General features: G+C 41.5%; 2 protein-coding genes across 4 annotated transcripts; both read left to right on the top strand.

The window, feature by feature from the left end:
• Window positions 1–386: 386 nt before the first annotated feature.
• Window positions 387–12,364, top strand: lgmn (legumain). Of its 2 annotated transcripts, none has more exons than XM_070979872.1 (14): window positions 387–509; window positions 806–964; window positions 1,182–1,279; window positions 4,514–4,595; window positions 4,711–4,793; window positions 4,881–4,956; window positions 5,661–5,723; window positions 5,909–5,975; window positions 6,539–6,657; window positions 7,818–7,907; window positions 8,505–8,714; window positions 8,907–9,077; window positions 10,530–10,597; window positions 11,872–12,364. In XM_070979872.1, the coding sequence occupies exons 2-14, from the start codon at window positions 827–829 to the stop codon at window positions 11,912–11,914; spliced, it is 1,308 nt and encodes a 435-aa protein (XP_070835973.1). In that variant the 5' UTR covers window positions 387–509; window positions 806–826; the 3' UTR covers window positions 11,915–12,364. The 2 variants fall into 2 exon arrangements, with proteins under 2 accessions (XP_070835973.1, XP_070835972.1); XM_070979871.1 differs by having other exon boundaries at window positions 421–514.
• Window positions 12,365–14,181: 1,817 nt separating this feature from the next.
• On the top strand, window positions 14,182–19,996 carry chp1 (calcineurin-like EF-hand protein 1). 2 transcript variants are annotated; one of them, XM_070979558.1, is made up of 7 exons: window positions 14,182–14,645; window positions 15,025–15,097; window positions 16,125–16,205; window positions 16,812–16,936; window positions 17,020–17,081; window positions 17,802–17,924; window positions 18,371–19,996. In XM_070979558.1, exons 1-7 carry the CDS (start codon window positions 14,579–14,581, stop codon window positions 18,422–18,424), a joined length of 585 nt encoding a protein of 194 aa, XP_070835659.1. In that variant the 5' UTR covers window positions 14,182–14,578; the 3' UTR covers window positions 18,425–19,996. The 2 variants fall into 2 exon arrangements, with proteins under 2 accessions (XP_070835659.1, XP_070835658.1); XM_070979557.1 differs by lacking the exon at window positions 18,371–19,996 and having other exon boundaries at window positions 17,802–18,077.
• Window positions 19,997–20,579: the final 583 nt, after the last annotated feature.

Here is a 20,579-nt window from a genome sequence, read left to right as displayed (position 1 = left end):
AACTGACGTCACCCTCCAAAGAGGGCCAGGAAATGCAGTACACAATCCAACAAAATACAGACTCAAACATTTCTCATTTGACTAGCACGTTTCTTGAATGTGTTTTCTAATAGTAATGTACAATTACCTTTCTTGAGATTTAAGCAAAACAAGCTACATTCGCCACAGGATATCAAGAAAGTCAGGCTGCAGATATTTTCTGTTTTTCTTAATGTCAACAAGTCCAACGAAAAGACCAAAACCAACATAGACTTGATCCCACTAACAAGTCTGTGCAGTTTACTGCTGTAGTTGGTCTCAGAAAACAGGTAACCTCATACATGTTGCTGCTCTCCAATCACGTGATTGTTTACAGTGAAGCACCGCCTCCCGAGCCCTTTGATTGGCTGCTGCCGGAGAATTCCTATCAACTGTTTTTCCCGACGTCAAATATAAATGTCCCAGTGACTTCTGCGGAGCATGTTCATGTAGTTACTTTACAGCGGTCTCCTTCGTACACCACAACAGAGGTAAGGTAAAAAAGCATGTCTCTGTCTGTTTAAAATGCTGCAGGGATCATTTTTGATAGCTTTGTCGCATTCTCGGCTTTTTTAAAAAGGCCATCGCTTTGTTAGCTTGTTATGCTACCTACAAGCTAGCTAGGTTCCGAGAATGGATGTCATCATGTGATATCCAGGCAGTGAGGTGGCCTGTTTGTGTCATTTTTTGTGCTTACCTGTCTTTATTTGTCCAGCAACAACAGCAACTTCATGCTAAGACTGACTTTAACAAGGGGAGCTTTTAACTGTCACTGTCATCCATACAGGACTCCCACACAGGCGAGGATATGTACAGTTTGCTCTCCCTCGTCCTCGGCCTGAGTCTTGGGCTTGTTAATGCATTTCCCTCCCAGGAGCCAGAAGGTGGGAAAAACTGGGTGGTTATCGTCGCCGGCTCCAATGGCTGGTACAACTACAGACACCAGGTGAGAGGTGTGAAACAGGGAAACGACATGAAATTGTTTCCACAATGTCAGCTTATCATGCGCAAACTGTGCATGACTCAGTTGTTTTCTTCTATACTGGTTTATGATAAGACCCAGATAAACCACTTCCCTTCGCCATGCATGCTCCACCTGAGTTTTCCCGGCCTCTGAAAATGTGCAGCTGACCTCCAGTTTAATGCTGTTTCCCATCTCTCAGGCCGATGCCTGCCATGCCTACCAGATCGTCCGCAGAAATGGGATCCCGGATGAGCACATAGTGGTGATGATGTACGATGACTTGGCAGAGAATGAGGAGTGAGTTGACATTTTTATTTCTGTGCTGCAGATGTTTGACACTTCTTCTTTCCCCTGAAGTCTTCAGAAAAACCCCATCTTAGTTTAGTTCTGTTAGTGGCCAGCCTCAGTTTTGTTGAACATTGTTCCTGAATGTCATGTGCACAGCTGAATCGTGTGAGATAAGAGATAAAATTAGATCTACAGGGTTTTAATCACTAACCTTAAATTCTATATTACTGTATAAGCCTTCCACACTACCATGTGTGTGTTTTTGAGGTGCTGCACAGTACAAAGCACTGAAGTTGATGAGGATGATGAAGAGCTTCTTTAATTATCTGTTAAAATTATGTCAGCTATGTGTATTTCACATATCATTTACTCACCTGTGAGTGAAGCTAAAATGGCTAACTGTTTAATCAATTAGTTTGACAGGAAATTAATCTGTAGCTACTCTGATAACTAGATAAATTCATCTTTAGTTTATTAGTTGATGGTTTTGACCCTGAGTCCTTTACTATTGAGTATCTGCTGATGCCAAGTCTGATCCGATAGTTGTGCTTGCTTAAATGTCGATTAACTATGTATCTGACACACTTCAACAAGAGCTATAGCCGGCTAAATCTGACACAACTCGTTTTTCAATGAGCTACGTGATCCAGATACTGGAGGCCCTGATTCAAAAATATGGTTTTATAAGCTTAATTATCAATATGATAAGTTAATGTGTAACTGGATGAACTGGCTTCAGGAAACTGGGACGGGCGTTTTTCTCTATTTTCATTGACCGAACGGTTGATCAAGGAAAAAAATCAGCAGATAAGTTGATAGTAAAATGGCAGCAGTATTTGTAAACCACAGAATAATCACACACACATGTTGGCATGTCTCATGTGGCCGTGGCATGTCGGCCCTGTGCAGGCAGGCCAGGCAGCACCAGTAACAAGCTGTTAAAGAGACCTATTGAGAGGAGTCACAAGGAACTCATTTTGGTGCTTCTTCAGGACTTTGACTCTGACTTCTGTTACTGACATTGTGACTGGACAGGAGCGCAGCAGTGATTCATCTGTTTCTGTCAGAATTAGGATGACTGTTACACAGTGACATACAGTAAGACAGTAATGATTGTACTTCTGCGTGTTGTCAGTGTTGACGTGGACAAGTTCACCAGTCAGTTAGCGACTAATCCTCAGTCATTTGCATTTGACATTTCACTTTGCTCCTGTGTATTATGAACTTAAACCTTTCCTGGAGTGTAAATTCCTGCTCATATGTATGAAAAAGGTAATTATATGTGTCGACAAAGGCTTAAGTTTAGAATTCAGAGGCAAGAGGGAAAAGATGTTAGCTCTGCATGCTAACAAGAAGAAGAAGAAGAAATCCGTTTATTTGTCGCAGCACACACAGAGTTACAGGGAACTGCACACGCCATGCAAGTGAAATTCTCTCTCCGCTTTTAACCCATCCTGGAATGTCGTTCCTCCGCGGCAGACTAGGAGCGGTGGGCTGCCAGCCAACTGCTGAAAAAAAGTCAGCGAGACCATTAGGCAACCATTAGGCATATTCTGTTGGTTTCTAATGGTTCCTGGTGGTTTTGTAATGGTTTCTAATGGCTACTTATGTTTTCCTAATGGTTCGATTTGTTTTTCTAATTCTGTTATCTCCTACACAAATCTACAGGACTTTAACTGGTCCCTACTAATGGTTCCTACAGGAGTCTAATGGTTCCTACAGAAGTCTTAATGGTTCCCCCAGGCGTTTCTGTACCAGTCTAATGGTCACTACAGGGTGTAGTGGTCTCTAATGGTTCCTAATGTGATGGAGGAACACAGTTGTTATAGCCTTCTTGAGCGATCACATCTGTGATTTCTAGTGGGTCCTTGTGTAGGTTATACAGTGCACATATGTATAGATGTGTCTTTGGAGCCCAGTGTTAGGACTCTGCTATAATTTCTGTTGCAGCAGTAGGTTTCTGATTGTTTCTAAGTAGGTTTCTCAGTATGTTTTTCTAATAGTTTTAGATCCTAATGGAACCAGTAGCTTTCTAATGGTATTACATTCTAATGGGACCAGTAGGTTTCTAATGGTTTTATATCCTAATGAGACCAGTAGGTTCCTAATGGTTTCTTCTAATGGTTCCTAATGGGGTTCCAATTCCCATTAGACCATTAGAAACCTAATGGTTCCTAATGGTTTTTTAATGGTATTCTACTGGTTTCGTTCCATCATCATTGGTCAGGTGGTGATCTTCTTGCATGTTTTTAGTGGGGGTATTTTATGGAGGATACCCCAGGTGAACACAGGGAGAACATGCAAACTCCACACAGAAAGGCCCCTTTTTACTCGAGCAGCAGGCACTGAAGGCATGGTGGAGGACATGCCCCCAGCGGCCACAGCGGGAATCGAACTGGGACCATCTAGCTGTGAGGCAACAGTGTTACCACTTGTCCCATCGTGCCACCATCTATCTACTGTCACCAAATACTGAACTACAGCTGCACCTAACAACAATTTTCTGTCAGTTGATTACACTGCAGTGAAAAATGCCCATCTACGAATATGTTTTTCGGTGGGAATCTGCTTGTGTGTCCACAGACGCTGCAGATTATAGATTGTTTCCACTGCAGATTAAATTAAGAGTAAAGATAATAAACTGAGTAATTGGGCTGTTCGCCTATTCTTAGTTGGCTGATGGGTCCATCAATCGAAATACATCAACAAAATGTGGGTCAAGTTTTAGAGAGAACTTGTTTTATAGCCTCATCGACATGACGTGATGTATTGAGTTTGTGGTTAATGGCTAACTTGTATTAAAAAACAATGCAGGCAAGAGTGCAGCTCACCAAATCAATGGCCACTTAGAGCGATATCAGAGGCTTTTTCAGGTTTTTCTTGGAATGTTTTTCATCGATTTTTATTAGAAATAATTTGCATGAGTTTTGGGCTGCGACTCAGTTGATTTGTTCAGCATCAGCCTCTGACAGCCTGAAACTGAAATGTGTTCCGTTCACAAGGCAAAGAAAAGTTTCAGCTCTGCATGAGTTACTGTAACAGAGCAGTTTCTTACGTGCTACAGACGTTGTTGTTGAGAGTTACGGAAAGCAATGGTGCATTGAAAGAGGAAAAAGCTGATGTGTTGTGGAGCTGTCACCTGATCAGTGAATCATTCATGTGCTGCCCTGTCAGCGTGACGTTCTGTGTTTTGTCAGCCATTTGCACTTCCTTCTGTAAATCTGAATCATATTTTGTTTCCAGGAACCCAACCCCTGGGATAGTGATCAACAGGCCCAATGGCACAGACGTCTACAAGGGAGTTGTCAAAGACTACACTGGGGATGTGAGTGCGTTGGTGCAAATATTTGTATTGCAGTGCGAATCAAAGCTCAAAGCTGATTGCGCAGTGCTGGTCTCATTCAGACTTTCTGATATTCTAACTGGGTGTTTTTCTGCAGGATGTGACACCAGAAAACTTCCTGGCAGTGCTGAAGGGTGACTCCTCGAAGGTCAAAGGCGGCTCTGGAAAAGTCCTAAAGAGGCAAGACATGGTGTCATGAAACTCCTGAAGAGATGACACCAGATATCACAAAATCTGGTTCTAACTTTGATCTCTTTGTCTTGGCAGTGGCCCCAACGATCATGTGTTTGTGTACTTCACTGACCACGGGGGCCCTGGTATCCTGGCCTTTCCTAATGATGATGTGAGCGCTTTTCTGCTTCCTGCTCATGCTAATGTTTACTCATGAGTTTACTGCACCACAGAGATAAGCTAGTTTTCAACCATGAAGATAAACCAGGAAGTAACTATTCTTATGTTGCTGAACTTGTTTGTGTTGTTTGATGATTATCTCTGTCAAAATCAGTCATGTGTCTTGTTATGTACTGGACTACCTGACTGTATGGAGACACACATTTAACATCTGATCAAAAATAGTTGATGCTACACCAGAAACTATGATGGAAGTGAGGTGACGGACAGTGGCCATGTAGAAGATTGAGCCACGTAGTCTTTGAAACATCATGGTTATCATTTTAAATTTGTCTTGTTTTGATAAGACACCAAGATACCAAAATTTGTCCTTTTTTGGGCTAACACACCAAGCTAAGATGGTGAACAGGGTAAACATGATACCTGCTTAGCATCAGCATGTCAGCACTGCCACTATGAGCATGTTAGCATGCTTACATTAGCATTTAGCTCAAAGCAGCTATGTCCCTAAGTCCAGCCTCATTACATCACCAGCATGGCTGTGGACTCTTATTTTTGTTTTCATCGATCACAGCACGTCCAACAATTACTGTACATGTCTTGCATGTGTCTGTGGATACAGGACCTTCCATCATGGTGCTTTACCTTCTCTGATACTGTTCAATTAAACGTCTCATTTTTGTCCCTTCTCTGCAGCTTGCTGTTAAAGACCTGCAGGACGCCATTAAATACATGCATGAAAATAAAAAATACAAAAAGGTACGTGGCGACATGCAGCTGTGTTGTATTTTTTAGGCCTATATGTTGATTTGATGACCTACATACTGAAGGACATGCATGCATTCAGGTTATGACGTAGCTGTGCTGAAAGATAAGATAATAAACCTGTTTTGGTCTTTTTTTTCCACTATGCAACATCCTTCCTGTCGCACACACATCCACAGATGGTGTTCTACATCGAGGCATGTGAGTCCGGGTCAATGATGAACCACCTCCCTGCTGACATTGACGGTGAGTTGAACTTTACTTCATCAGAATCACTTTCCAGTAAAGCCAAGAGATAATGAAGCCGGACCGATCAATACAAAGTGTCAATCGATAGACTGGACTTAAAACCTCCACAACATGAACTTTGAGGTTGAATTTAAAATGACTAGAAGGAAAAACTCAGTCAAGAACCAGCAGTAAGTCCTCGTGGGATTTCTTTAAGGAGGTGTAGCGCTTTTTTAGCTTTTACCTCATTTATTTTAACATCCTTTGTTGTGTCGAGACGTGACTGAAGTCAGCACCTCTGTCATGTGCTCGGCCTCATGTGATCAAAACTAACAGGACAGGACAGGACTGCAAGGTTCAGGTTTTATTCTGTTTATTCAGAGTTTTTACACACTTCCCTCTGTGGTTTAAATCATGACGAGATATCCATAAGCCGAATGTAAAGCTGCAGTTTATTTTCTGGACTATATTCCAGTCTTTAGTCTGTCAGAGTCATGTTTAGGCTTGCCCACTGGAAAAGTTGAATTTTCTACCAGCCTATTAGTCAGTGTATGATGAGAGTGTCTGTCCGTGTTTTTCAGTGTACGCCACCACAGCAGCCAACCCTCATGAGTCCTCTTACGCCTGCTACTATGACGAAAAGAGGGACACTTACCTGGGAGACTGGTACAGTGTGAACTGGATGGAGGACTCTGATGTGGTGGGTGACGTCCCCGCTGTCGCATTTGAATCGCAGTGTGTTGTTATGCAGAGTATTCAGTCTTGTTTAAATTATGAAAATTGAAATGTCGTTGGTTATATTTCACTTGGATTATTATAATATTAATCCCAATCTTTAAAATGTTACTGCTAATTTGCTGTGACGGCTTCACATTAAATGAAAACTGTGATCTAGAGAGGTAGTTAATGTGTTGGTGGCTCCTGTTGTTCAGGAGAAAAAGCATAAATAGAATCAAAAATGGGATTTAATTAGGGATTGTAGCTGATTATGAGTGTAATGTGTAAAGAAACTGTAGACTGTAAAGAGACAGTGACACGTTCACTAAAAAAAACTAATTTTCCTACAATTATTGAACAGTTGCTCTCATCACGTACAGTTGAACTCCCTTTCAAGTACTTTGATCTCTCATTTTTTAAGCAACAGTTTGACTGATATTTCGTCTGCTTTCAGCTCCTAATCATCAGAATGTCAGTTCAGCTACTTTCGCTGCACAAATTCAAATCGACTGCCTGCAAGATAAAACAAAATTATCTTCAGCAGTTACGGTCCAACTGACTTCAGCTGCAGTCGCCTCTTTGGGCCTCAGTTGAAACGCTTTCAGTGCTTCAACCTCAGATGACCCTTGCATTGCTTTACCATTGCATGCAAAGACATTTTATACATTTTGTTATGAGTGAGTACTGGAAGTAAGTCAGCAATTCAGTTTCCTTCCTTCTTTTCCAGTTACCAGTTTTCGTAAGATTGAAAGCTAACTGTACCACTCTGACTGGTGACAAACTGACATTAAGCAGTTCAACAACAACTCAGACTGTATGAAATCCACCAAAGGTTTATTTGCTGTTCCACACACCTGCCGTCAGAAAGGCAGGAAAAGGAAGTGGTGAGCGTTTCCAGCAGCAGCCACAGGGGTTTGTTTTTAACTAGCACAATGAAAACTGGGTGGGTAGTTTGCATAAGCAGTGATGGTACTTGTGGCTTTGTCATATACAGTACAAGCATCCCAAAACGGAAAACAAATAAGTACCAGACACTGTTTCATTCGTGATTTCAGAAATGTTTTGACAGATTACTTTGCACTTTGTTTTGGAAATGTTTTATTGTTTATTTTATGAAACATTGTCCTCACATTGTGCTTCCAGGAGGACCTGACTAAAGAAACTTTGCTGAAGCAGTTCAAGATCGTGAAGAGCCACACAAACACCAGCCACGTCCAGCAGTATGGAAACAAGGTGAGCGAATGAGTGAAGGAACACTTCAGCAGATTAACTTCCCACTGTGAGCTACACACCTGTGATTTTAATGTGTGTTGCTGGTGAGTTTGGGTGACGGGCGTCACTGTTTATGTGACGTCCGGATGACTGGCAGAAGGTTGATGTGGAGGAGAAAGGGAGATAAAAATGTCTGTTTTTCTGCCCTTATTTTGATGCTTGGGGCTGCACGGTGGCGCAGCAGGTAATGCGCGTGCCTCACAGCAAGAAGGTCGCCGGTTCGATTCCCGAGTCGGGCCTTTCTGTGTGAAGTTTGCATGTTTTTCCCGTGCATGCGTGGGTTCTCCCCGGGTACTTCGGCTTCCTCCCACAGACCAAAAACATGCTCATTAGGTTGATTGGTGACTCTAAATTGCCCCTAGGTGTGAGTGTGAGTGTGAATGGTTGTGTGTTTGTGCCCTGCGATTGGCTGGCAACTGGTCCAGGGTGTACCCCACCTCCCACCCGTTGACAGCCGAGATAGGCTCCGGCCCCCCCGCGACGCCGAAAGGGATAAGCGGCATAGAAAATGGATGGATGGATAGATTTTGATGCTTGGGTTTCTTCCTTTCTATGCAGACGATGGCCCACATGAAGGTGATAGCGTTTCAGGGTAAACACAAAGCAGACAGCCAGCCTGCTCCTCCAATGACCCTGCAGCCAATCACAGATCTGGATCTGACCCCGAGCCCCGACGTTCCTCTGGCCATCCTCAAGAGGAAGATGATGGCCTCTAATGATATTGCAGTTGCAAGGGGGCTGCTGATGGAGATCAACACCCACCTCAAGGTAAAGACTGACAAAGCCCTCTGCTGTTCTGACTGTCGCTGGAAGTTGCTCCTTTCAGGTCCTCCGTGGACGACTTTTCAGGCATGCCATGCAAATTAGATCATCAGGAAGATTTAACTGCACAAACTGAGCATTTGCCTTGGCGGCTGTCACGCTACAGATTTCAGCGTGTGAACATTTGTGTGTGTGTAGGTCAGGGAGATGCTGGCTGACACCATGCGCCAAGTGGTTGAGAAGGTGACCGGCAACGTTCTCAAGGCCGAGGAGGTCCTCAACGAAAGAGCCGAACTCTCCCAGCATGGGTGCTACATGGCTGCACTCAACCACTACAAACACAACTGCTTCAACTGGCACAAGACTGAGGTACGCTCAAAGCAGACCGGGGCCATTTTTGTCTACATTTAGAAAGTGTTGGCTTTCATTCATGACGGGTGATTAGTCACAGTTTTGGCAGGATTCATCTGTCGCTAGTGGTTGAAACTGACTCACATGTCGAGGGTCTAGTTCTGCTTCAAATGAGGAAACACCCGATCTGTTTCACATGCTGTTCATCAGCGGGTATTAGACCTTCATTTGTCTGCGTCTCCATTCAGCTGACTCTAATCCAGGGAGACCGAAAGTCAGCAGCAAGTGCACAATAAGCTGGAGTTCGTACTTCATGGAAATTATATTATTAAGTGTTAACACCTTAACACGTAAGAGAGAACATTTTTTATCTTGTTTTAAACTTTTTCCTGCGAGTACTTATGTCGGATCCACCAAGCTGTCTTAACTGCACAAACTTTTAAATCATTTATTTGTTTGTTGCTGTTCTAATTCTTATTTTTCTAGGACGTCGTCTTTGGAAACTTTTTGGAAAGGGCAGATAATTTTAAAAAATACTGATAGGATGAACCGTCTGTCTCTGGCTAACTTCAGCCAATCAGATCAACAAACCGTATGATGTTGGAGGACTCTTGCTAACGTCAGTCAGGAGAAGATTGAAAACATTTTTACATGGAAAAAAGACTTCAGTGCTGCTCTTTGCTCTTTAAATAAAGAAATACTCTCCACTTCTGATAAAACTGATGCGACAGCAGCATCTACACTCACCTCTTCAGGAGCCGCCATGTTTCTCTCGCTGTCATCACACCTAAACCAGGCCTGTAGCTGCCAGCAGATCCTCACAGGACGCTGATCAATCACCAATCATTCTAATACTGGATCATTATTATTGATGCATTAACATGTAAATGGTACTTTAATGTTATAGCTGGTTGAGGTGTAGCTAATATTAAATGCTTTTTACTTAAATCTTCACAACGTTTAACGTTAAGTATTTTCTGCGCTTATCTCGTGATTTGTGTGTAAAATCTTGATCTGAAAAATAACTAATAACTAGGGAGTAAAAAGTACAATGTATGTCTTGGAAATAAAGGGGAGTATAAGTATAAAGTAGCATAAAATGAAGTAAGTACCTCAACAGTGTACTTAAATATAATACTTAATTACGTGTACATAGTTATTTTCCACCACTGCGTTTCAAAGAAAGATGCAAATATATAAAAGTTAGAGTGTTTTTATTCTTTTTTTTTTTTTTATCTTAGCTGTTAGCTTAAAGCTAACACTTCCTCGATCGTGTAAATTTATTACATTTCCTGGGTCTTTTCATGCAGCTGTTGGGTTAATTCAACAACATTTTCCCTTTTGTCTAAAAGTGTTTGACATTTCGAGAGCCACAAATACATCAGGGGGAAATGAACTGTGGTCACGAACACGTTACTGTCTCACTGCGGGGACATTTCTGACCCATGTAACGTCTTCTTGTGATTTCAGTATGAATACGCTCTGAGACATCTGTACGCTCTGGTGAACCTGTGTGAGAGAGGATACTCTGCAGACAGGTACAGTGTGGTCTGCTTCCTATTAATAAACCACATTTTTTTCACTATTTCTCTTTGTGGGTTTCTGGTTGTTATTTAATAGCAGCGCTCTGATTGTGTTGCATTCATAGGTTTCAATTTGTCTGGACTGATGCTTTTAAATGTTTAATATATGTTGAACTTCATACAATTTTAAGTTGAGGTAACGAGATATTAGATCATTTGACCTTAATGGGTGAGACTGATGATATTCAGTACTTTTCTTATAGTCAATAAATCCCATGAAAAGCCCAGAACCAGCAGTGATTGGATCAGTATTGTCTGTGTATCTAAGCCTGATGTATCTCATTCCTCTGTGCCATGGAGCTCCACTGTTGTCCAAAAACTATTAAAAACACACCAGTGAGCCACACTGTTATACTGGGTAACACATTCCTTTATTAATACAAGGAACTACTGTGCTGTAGTTTATTTTGAGTCAGGCCCACATACGCCATCCTGTTGAGTGAAATGCTTACAGCTGTGTATTAATCCACCGCTGGAAATAGTCCCCTACGACAACTTCTTTTTAGATCGATTTGCTAAAACCTACAGCGGCTGTACATCCTGTACAGGACTAAATGTGCTGACGGCTATAAATGTGCTGGGGAACTGGGAAGTATTGAGAAATGGACGAACACATTGCAGGTTTTTGTTTTGTGTATTAGATTTTTGACAATGAGAAGAATGTAGAGCATGTTCAGCCTTTTCCTTTAGAGAAAAGGTTTGGCCAGTATTGACTGTCAAGAGAACACTGCTTTGAATTTTAGGCAAAATTGGTCAATATATGCCCAATTTATTATTATTATGATGATTATTCTTATTATTAGTAGCAGTAGTAGTTGTTGTCGTAGTTATTTGAGTCAACAAATTCCAGAAAAGGTGATATTACTGCAAGGGGGGAAATGTGATTCAGAAAGTGATTCACTGATGGTTCCATAAAATTGTGTTTAGACAATTAATGAATTTTCAGCTTGTGCATTAAAAGCCACCATAATTATACTTTTTTTTTTTTAACCCCATTGTAAACTGAGTATCTGTAGGTTTTTACTGTTGGTCAGACAAGAGGAACCACTTGAAGATGCCACCATGAGCTGTTGGAATTTATGATTTTTCATTGTTTACTGCCGTTTTATGCGCTGCAGCCTCGTCATTCCCGCCCCAGTTAAACTAACTTTCCCCCGTTAAAGCCTTTTTTTTTTTTTTTTTTTGTTACTTCATAGAAACTTACTGCGTTTTGTTGTTTCGCTCTGCAGCATCCAGCTGTCCATGGACTCGGTGTGCCATTTCCGCAAGTAAAAGGGCTTCTTCAAATCCATGAAAGGAAGTCTCACATGAAACTGCTGCTTCCGTGTGGGGACACCTGAGAGGACGGAGCTTCTCGTTGCACTGCTTAAGAATCAATCTGACGTGGAGTTGACGTTATTTTATCAGCACACTAACACTTATGGGGGTTTTTTTAAAACTTGTTTTTATTTTCCTGAGATTTTTTTAAACCTGTTTTCTGATGAGTTGCACTGTTGGTGAAGGGCTCGCGGATGATGTTTTACTGATTCTGATTGTTTTTAGGGCCGTAAAATGTACAATTACAACGTGGTAATCGTGTAGATTTGTTTCGCTCGCAGCATGAATGAATGTTTTTGATTGACAAGTAAAGGACATACCACTATAAACAGTGAATGTTTGTCGAACTTCAAGAGACTTTGTTGTCACACAGGGATCTTGAAATAAATCAGACCAAAACTGCTGAAAAATGACTCATATTTCCTGTATTTTTCCCTTTGTGGATATTCAGCTTGATGTTATTCCTTAATATCAAAGTGACACATTTTTTGGGATATTTCGCACGGTTGTATTCTTTACACGTGACAGTAGGAAGTCTGCAGAAGAGGATTTGTACGGTGTCCAAATAATTCCACCTAAGCCTATTTTCCTGTGATCTAAAAGCCTTTTTTGACCCAACAGACAGTTCGACCCACACACATCCTCCAATACCACCAGCCGCTGTCAGCTTTATGGGGATTTTGGCCTCCTGTGAGCTTGTTTTAACACCTGATACATTTAACAGAATATTTCCTTCTGTCAGAGGGATTTTGAAGCCTGATCCAAACTCTGAATCAGGCTTAGCCACGTTAGAAATATCCTCCTTTTCCCCTTTTCACAGTATGATGTCTCGATTACATCTTAGAAGGAAACCATCCACAGAGTGAACAGTTTCAAATGACAGACAAATAAGACATTTATGCTCTTGTGATGGCGTGATGATAAGGTGAATAACCACCAATATAAATAAGATTCAAATGAATATGAAAAGGCTTGCATTGAATTTTAATGTTTATTTTGATGGCTGATTTGCTCTAGACACAAAGTGCAGCAGAGGCTCAGGTGGATTGCCATTAAATGTACAGATATTCACCAAGAGGATGGATACAGAGTGACTTTTCCTCTAGCACCACCATGAGGCTCACGTCTCTGGTTATGAGTGAAATCTGACTGACCGGGTGGGTTGCCATGATATGTGCATCATACATTTCCCTCTCTGTCAGGATTAACTGTAAAAACGTTGCTAGTCCCTTAAGTTTCCATCTAGCACCATCATCAAATCAGAATTTCAATCAGTCTACTCACTTTCATAAACTGTTATTAATGACCAAACACCTGCAAAACTAATGGCATTCCCAGCTGTACTTTGTGATCACTTCCTGTGCCACAGATCTGGCTGACTGGCTTGAGGAGATTTTGACTGACTGGTGCACAAAAACACACACTTCAAACAAATGCGGTTCTTGGTAATGAGAGCCTCTATGAACTAATAGAACAGCGACATCTAGTGACCATATTTTGACCTTCACCTTAAATCTTTAAAAACAGCGTGAAGCTGTATTGAATCTGTGTGGAGGTTCTTTTTTTTTTTTTTTTTTAACGTTTCCCGTTTATTTACAGCGTTTGCGCCCCCCCCCCCCCCCCCTTTTTTAACCTGCAGTATGTATTTGTCAACTGATATTTGACGTTTTCTAATTAGATATAAACATTCATAAGTTGATATTAGGCTTTTCATTATTTGTCCTGAATATTTATCATTTTGCTGCTCAGAATTAGTTTTCTGTAAGGAATCTGACTCCATTTTTTCGTTGCTCTCGTTCTTGCACATAGTTTCAATAGAAATAGATGGAAAAGCTAAAAACAAAGACAACAAAGATGAACAAAGATATATAAAAGATAGACATAAAACTACACATACAAGTATGTGGAAAAAATAGTTGCGTACATAAATATTTATAAAAAGCAACAATGATCAACAAGCAAAGTCAAGCAAATTGTAAACAAGTATGTGGTTATGTACAGTATATGCATGTATGCATGTATACATTTACTGAAAATTTGATTATTAAAATGACTTTCACATTCATAGATTATATATTTTTACATTATCGATTTTAAAAAGTTGATTTTACTTTTTGGTGGGGGGGAAAAAAAAAACAGACAAATTATTATTAGGATCAGGATATTTGAGGAATTTTAATCAGGCAAATACTCTGCCACCCAACTCCGTGGAGACCGCCCTGGCAGGGAGGCGGCCGGAGGCGGCCCCTTTCGTACCAGCCCTCCTCTTAAAACAGGAAGACAACCTGACCGAAACCTGGATTGGTAACATGAAAACACGACCCACTGTAGTATCGTTATATCTCGACTAGCACAGCTTACTACCCACGGAGCTCCATCACCAGGAGGACCGTAAACGGCCGCCTGGATTAAACTCTAGCTGTCACGGCGTTGTTATTCGCCAGCTGCCTCACAGAAAACCGAATAGTACGAGCGGAGCAGCTTTTTAGCTCGCGACGTTAACGTTAGCTTGTTTGCTAATTTTAACACGGATCCGGATCGAGACCTCACAGCTGGTTTGGTTGCGCAAGACGACTAGCAAGTCTGCTGGCTTTTCAACACCCTTGAACAAATTTCACAATGGGGTCCAGAGCGTCCACGTTACTCCGAGAAGAGGAAATCGAAGAAATCAAGAAAGAGACTGGCTGTAAGTGGAGCTCAGGCTAATTCCTGCGATGAAGATGAAGACTGTCACACATTAGCAGCCGACTGTAGTTAAACATCTATTAGCCACCGTTCACTGCGCCTAGCCAGTTAATTATTTGAAGCATTAGGGTTTTTATTTTAGTAAAATCCCCGAATCATGTAACACGATTAAAATTAGCATTTCTTATATTACTTCCATCGCTGCTGTGTAACAGGGTAAAAGTGCACACCAACTAACTGTGAACATGACAGTTATTATCAGCGACTTCTGGAGGTGTAATGAGCTCCAGTGTTTAGGTGAAAAGTAATCTTGCCTTGAGCACGGTATACCTGTTATCTTCTGTCATCTGGTAATAAAGTCATTGATACCTTCCCTTCAGTCTCCCACAGTCAGATCACTCGCCTGTACAGCCGCTTCACCAGTCTGGATAAAGGTGAAAACGGCACACTCAGGTAAGCAATAAGACATCCACATTAAATACCAACCGCAAGCTGTAGCTCATTAGTTTGGTTCTTTTACCTGACGTTTTGATACAGACAGACTGCCAGGTGAAATGACAGGTGGCTTAAGTTAGTTTAAGTCAGTTAAAACAGACTTTAAGTATGAATTTCCTCACTTACAGCTTTGCAGATTGTTTTTAAATTGAGATGTCTGCAGGTTATTTAGCCTCGTACTGGCTCTGTGTGCCATCATCAGGTACAGAATTGCTAGAAAACAGCAGGCGCAAAAAAGTTTTTTAATTGAACTGATGCTGATCTTTGCTGATCTTATTTCTGATCATTCTATGACAGTAATAGGTATTCAGTTGAGTGATGACATTGTATTGTCATCAGATCAGCGCTGTCAGCCACAAACCACTCATCCTCACATGGCTTTCACTGTGACAGATAACAGATCTTTCACGTCGCTTGTTATCTGAAGGCAATCAGATTTTGAGCATTCAGTTGTAACCTCAGTGTGACATTTCTGTGGTTTGTGATTAACTTCTTGCTCAAACCTTCGTCTGAGCAGAACAAGCAATAGATGATGAAAAAAGTAATCATTAAGGCACAGCCTGGCAATAAGAGTCCATTTGCAGATCAGTCTGTCAGGGGTTAAAAAAAACAGGATCTCCCTGCAGATCTTCTGAAAGACAGTGTGTTTACACATCACACACTCTGGGTTCTGCTCGTTCTTGCTCCAGTGCTTTAAGTCACAGCACACAGCAAGCTCATTTTTCCCAAGGTGACTTTCTTATCGTTCATTTAGTGTCACAACAGTGAATTTAACACCTCCACTGACCAACTTCAGGTCCCACTGATGCACCAAAGAACCTGGTTTTAAATAATGATGAAGCCGTATCAGCATTGTACTATCATATGTTTTTGAAGTTGCTCACAGTCTAAAGATCTGTGGTGAATTGTTGTAAGGATCTAAACTAACATCTCTTCTGGTTTCATTTGTTAACACATTAATTTTGATCACATCTCCTATCTGCAGTCGAGAAGACTTCCAGAGGATCCCGGAGTTGGCCATCAACCCGCTGGGAGACAGAATCATCAATGCGTTCTTTCCTGAGGGGTGAGCTGCCCCTGTTATTTGTCTGCTGTCTTTGGAAAGCTTGTTGTTGTTGATTTTTTTCCACAGGAGTACGCATTATAGGTTTGAGTCACAACCACCACAAAGCCGAGCGAGGCCGTCGGGCTTGTGGCCGCTTGACTGCCGACTCGAGAGGCTCAGTCTTCTCTGCCAAAGTCACCCGGGGTTTTTGACCACCGCCGGTTCTGTCTGTGCGTTTGGCAGCTGCTCGGCCGTTTTATCAGTCTGAAAGTTGAAAACCAGATGTTTTCAGATGTATCATTAAAATCCCAAAAAGTCAGATGTGTAGGCGTCTTAATTTTAGCCGTGGCGTTTAATGGTTTTCGATGTGTTCCTTTTTGCTCTGCTCTTGGTTTGCTTGCTTCAGGACAACATGGGAATAAAGTTGGAGAGCGTTTTACTCTGTAAAATGGTGTTGGGTTACGACTTGTGAGTTTTCATTGTGTTGCTCTGGCAGCTGATGAGTATAAAGGTAATCTGAGCCGCCGCAAAGAGTCGGTGATGGTTTCTTTTGTGTCTGTTACCCAGAAAGTTTGAGTAAATCATTTGTGCTGTGTGGTGATATTATTCTCCGCCTCTGCTTTTCAGAGAGGACCAGGTAAACTTCAGGGGCTTCATGCGGACTTTGGCTCACTTCAGACCAATTGAGGACAATGAGAAGAACAAGAACTCTGCCAGCGAGCCGCTCAACAGCAGGACGAACAAGCTGCTCTGTGAGTGTACAGCTCGTTCACACGGGTCATGACCATTCGCAGGCTTTCATGAAGTCACTGACATGTACGTTTCATTTTCCCAGTTGCTTTCCGTCTGTATGACTTGGACAGAGATGACAAAATCTCCCGGGATGAGCTGCTGCAGGTGAGTGGATCGGTTTGTCAATAAGACGGTGAGTCACGGTACAGTTTGTGGAGACAACTGGTTCACATGATAGTCAATCAGCCAGAGGGTGAATAATTCGATTTTTCATGGAAGTCCATTATTTCTACCTCTGAAAGTATTTGCTTTTCAGTCATGTCACACGGTTAGCAAAGGAAGAACGCTTTTGTGCAGCATCCGTCAAAATGCTGAACAGCGTGAGGGATTTCCATGTCGATGAGAAGGCTTTGACCTTGTGTCGATGATGAGGAGATATCTCACCTTAACTACAGGCTGATTTTCCCAGACGCTCTAATGTCCTGTATTTTGGCTTCCCTCTGTGTTATTTGTTGTCCCTCAGTGAAGCCATCTCGGTTTTGGTGACATTGTGTGACCTGTAATTACTTAAAGCTCGAGGTTAAATGACTCAGACAAATCTCTTGTTTTGTGCAAAACACTTGCACATAGCCAGCCTCGTGATGCCTTTAACACTCTGAACGTGCAACTCAACCTAAGAGTCGTTCATCAGTAAATGCGTCTTCACTGCAGCATGGCTGCTGTTTACTCGCTGTAATAACTACAAATTATCTTGTGTAGCGCTTAAAGCTTCAGCTTTAACGTTGTTGTATTGTCTGGACAAACCTGACTATTAATCTCTGCCGGGAAGCGCTTTTCACTGGTGTTCATTAACCACGAAGGGATTTTTTGTTGGTTCTGTCACAGGTCTTACGGATGATGGTTGGTGTAAACATTTCAGACGAACAGCTTGGCAGCATTGCTGATAGGACCATACAGGAAGCGGACACAAATGGAGATAACTCCATTTCCTTCAATGAATTCATCAAGGCAAGTTTTTGGGCATCTGTCACCTCCTGTGTACTTATTTATGCTGCTGTATTATTTGCTTGAAGTGCTTCTACTAAACTTTTTGAATGATGCTTTTAATGAAAAGCTCTGACCATCTACTATGACCACGAGGGCATACTGTACATTTTTAGCGTCGGAGGCCCCAGTGGGACATAAACTTGAGCCCAGTAGTGGCCACAGACAAGGAAAAAAAATATTCCAAGGACGCATTTTACTCAGTACAGGATGGCTTTGCATGTGCGTAAAGCTCTGGTTTTCATTACTTTGAGCACACAGTTTCTTCATTTCTGTGAACAACAGCCGACAAGTTAAACTGTTTCAAATCAACTAAGATATTGAAACTGATCTGATGACTTCAGCTGTCGTTCCATGTTACAGAAACAGCGATTCTTCGTATCTGAACGCGTTCTGCTTTGTCTCCTCAGGTGCTGGAGAAGGTGGACGTGGAGCAGAAAATGAGCATCCGGTTCCTACACTAAACTGATTCTTATTCTTCTTCTGTTTTTGTTTTTTTCTTTTTTTTAAATTAAAATTTGAGTAGAGCTTCAACACAGCAGTCAGTGTCAGAACACAACCTCATCCAGCTTGTCAGCAGGCTGCTGTGGCCCACACTACGAGTTCACGGCGTCAGGCTGAGCGTTAGGTCGACGATGTCATAGATCTTGAGTTTCTGCCTTTGCGCTGCTCTGTAAACAAAGGGAAAAGTTGCGTGCCTTGGGTTGTTTTATGCAATGTCACTTCACTGTGTGGAACATTATTTATTGGAAAACTTTTAGAAGGTCACATTGCTGTTCTCCTTCCTCATGAAAAATCATGTTATAGCACGGTACGTTAAGGCTTCTTGCTATTGCAGTGAGTAAGTTCATCCTAAGTTTACTCATGCTGTTCCATGGATATTTAGCACATGCTGTGTGTTTGTCCTTATACATATGCAATGGTTCGAAGTGAAACTTGAAAGGTGTGTGGTTCCACTTGAAGACAGACAGTGTTTTTAATGCTAACAGGATTTTATGACTCCTTTTTCTTTGGCTTGAGGCAGAGCAAGTCAGAGCAGCCAGACAGGCAAGTTTGTCCCTTGAAGCAAAGCAGGACTGGCTCCACAGATTTTTGTGTTTTACTCACTGAAGTGCCATGACTTTGGTTCCCCTTTGTAAGTTATTATCTGAACAGTAAACAGGAACCTATGGCTTTTTGTTTTGTTTTGTTTTGTTTTGTTCATATGGGTTAACCAAGCTACTGCCAATAGATTGTAATCATCTGTTTCAGTTGTTGGACTTCAAACCAAAGCAAGTTTGACACTGTTTCAAAGCCTGAAACCACCCAGGGCCTGTTGGAGCCACTGCTGATTCATTGTGTGAATAAACTAAAGATTGTGGTGGTAAGAATGAGGATTTCACAAAAAAAGTGCTGCTATCTTACTGATTAGTGTGTGCGTATTACGAGTTAATGCCTGTTCTGGCATTAACTATAATGCTTTTACAAAATGGTATCATGAGGCTTTAGCTGCCCCTGTGGCCTACTTTCCAAAAGTTTTTCCGCCTGATTGAATCCTAATAAAACCCCGTCTCGCAGTGTCAGGCCCTGTGGTGGAAATTGGGCTGCGGACCAGTTAGTTTCTAGACTTAAAACAGGTAAACTCATGATGATGTGCTATGCTTCTATTTATATGATTGGTCTCTTGTGGCTCAGAAAAACATGTGCTTGATCATTTATGCACCACATGACATTTGTCTTTCAATTTCTGCCCCCATTGACTAATTCTAGATGCTGAGGAGAATCAGATGCATTCAAAGTATATTTACTGTACAGGCCTGTGTACATGAACTGGTGTGCAAATGTCTGACCCTTTAATCTTTAATGTGAGTTTGTTAAATCATTACATGGACACCCTCCAGCAGCGGAGTGCAGGAAACACAGCTTGACGAGTTCATCAATCGTTATGTGATTATCAGTCAGATATGTTTCACGGTATGTGACGTTGGTCGAGTTATTATCAAAGTGATTCATGAATTTGATTTGAATAAAATAAGTGCCATGCTTGCTTTGTGTCACTGATTGTAGCTGGGTCTGTTTTTTCTTAGTTGCCCGCTTCATTTTTGAGATGAAAGAAATTCAGCTTGCACAATAAAGACATGGAAACATGCAATAAATGCAAACAGAAGCCAAAACTAACATGTTGATACTGTGGTACTTTTAGCTGCATTAAAAACCATGAGTCTGTAGAATGTGGCTGAACTAGAATAGGGTTACAAAGTCATTTCCATTTTTAATTATTAATAGTGGAAATAGGTTATTGGTTATTAATACTCAGTCTAATTGCCTCTAGCAGTCAGCTAGACCACCCAAGTTAGCATATCACTGGCAGGCCTCTAGCTAAAGTTTAGCGTTATATTTTAATCAATATTTTACTCTTACAGGAGCTGTTCTTCAGAATAAGTGCTTTTAATAGTGAAGTACATTTTGTGTTGATACATAAACCTGCGCTACACTTAAAATAACTTCATTAATGGACGGGTTATGGTTTTTCCAGTCAGTCTTCAGTACACTTAAGGGCAGTGAACGCACCACAAAGTTGATTGATTAAGGGTCACGAAAGAAGAAGCGGTACGTCCGGGGCGGGCTTTCATTTTGATT

The sequence above is a fragment of the Chaetodon trifascialis genome, chromosome 14, assembly GCF_039877785.1.
Source record: "Chaetodon trifascialis isolate fChaTrf1 chromosome 14, fChaTrf1.hap1, whole genome shotgun sequence".
NCBI lineage: Eukaryota > Metazoa > Chordata > Actinopteri > Chaetodontiformes > Chaetodontidae > Chaetodon > Chaetodon trifascialis.
This window is presented reverse-complemented; position numbering and strand designations above follow the sequence as displayed.

What these genes read in the sequence shown, in the direction of transcription:
- lgmn (XM_070979872.1), top strand. Translation starts at nt 827, where the DNA reads ATGTACAGTTTGCTCTCCCTCGTCCTCGGCCTGAGTCTTGGGCTTGTT. An exon ending in GGATGGAGGACTCTGATGTG is followed by an intron (nt 6,658 to 7,817) that starts GTGGGTGACGTC and finishes TTGTGCTTCCAG; the next exon opens with GAGGACCTGACTAAAGAAAC. An exon ending in AGAGGATACTCTGCAGACAG is followed by an intron (nt 10,598 to 11,871) that starts GTACAGTGTGGT and finishes TTCGCTCTGCAG; the next exon opens with CATCCAGCTGTCCATGGACT.
- chp1 (XM_070979557.1), top strand. Translation starts at nt 14,579, where the DNA reads ATGGGGTCCAGAGCGTCCACGTTACTCCGAGAAGAGGAAATCGAAGAA. An exon ending in AATCAAGAAAGAGACTGGCT is followed by an intron (nt 14,646 to 15,024) that starts GTAAGTGGAGCT and finishes CCTTCCCTTCAG; the next exon opens with TCTCCCACAGTCAGATCACT. An exon ending in GGTGAAAACGGCACACTCAG is followed by an intron (nt 15,098 to 16,124) that starts GTAAGCAATAAG and finishes TCCTATCTGCAG; the next exon opens with TCGAGAAGACTTCCAGAGGA.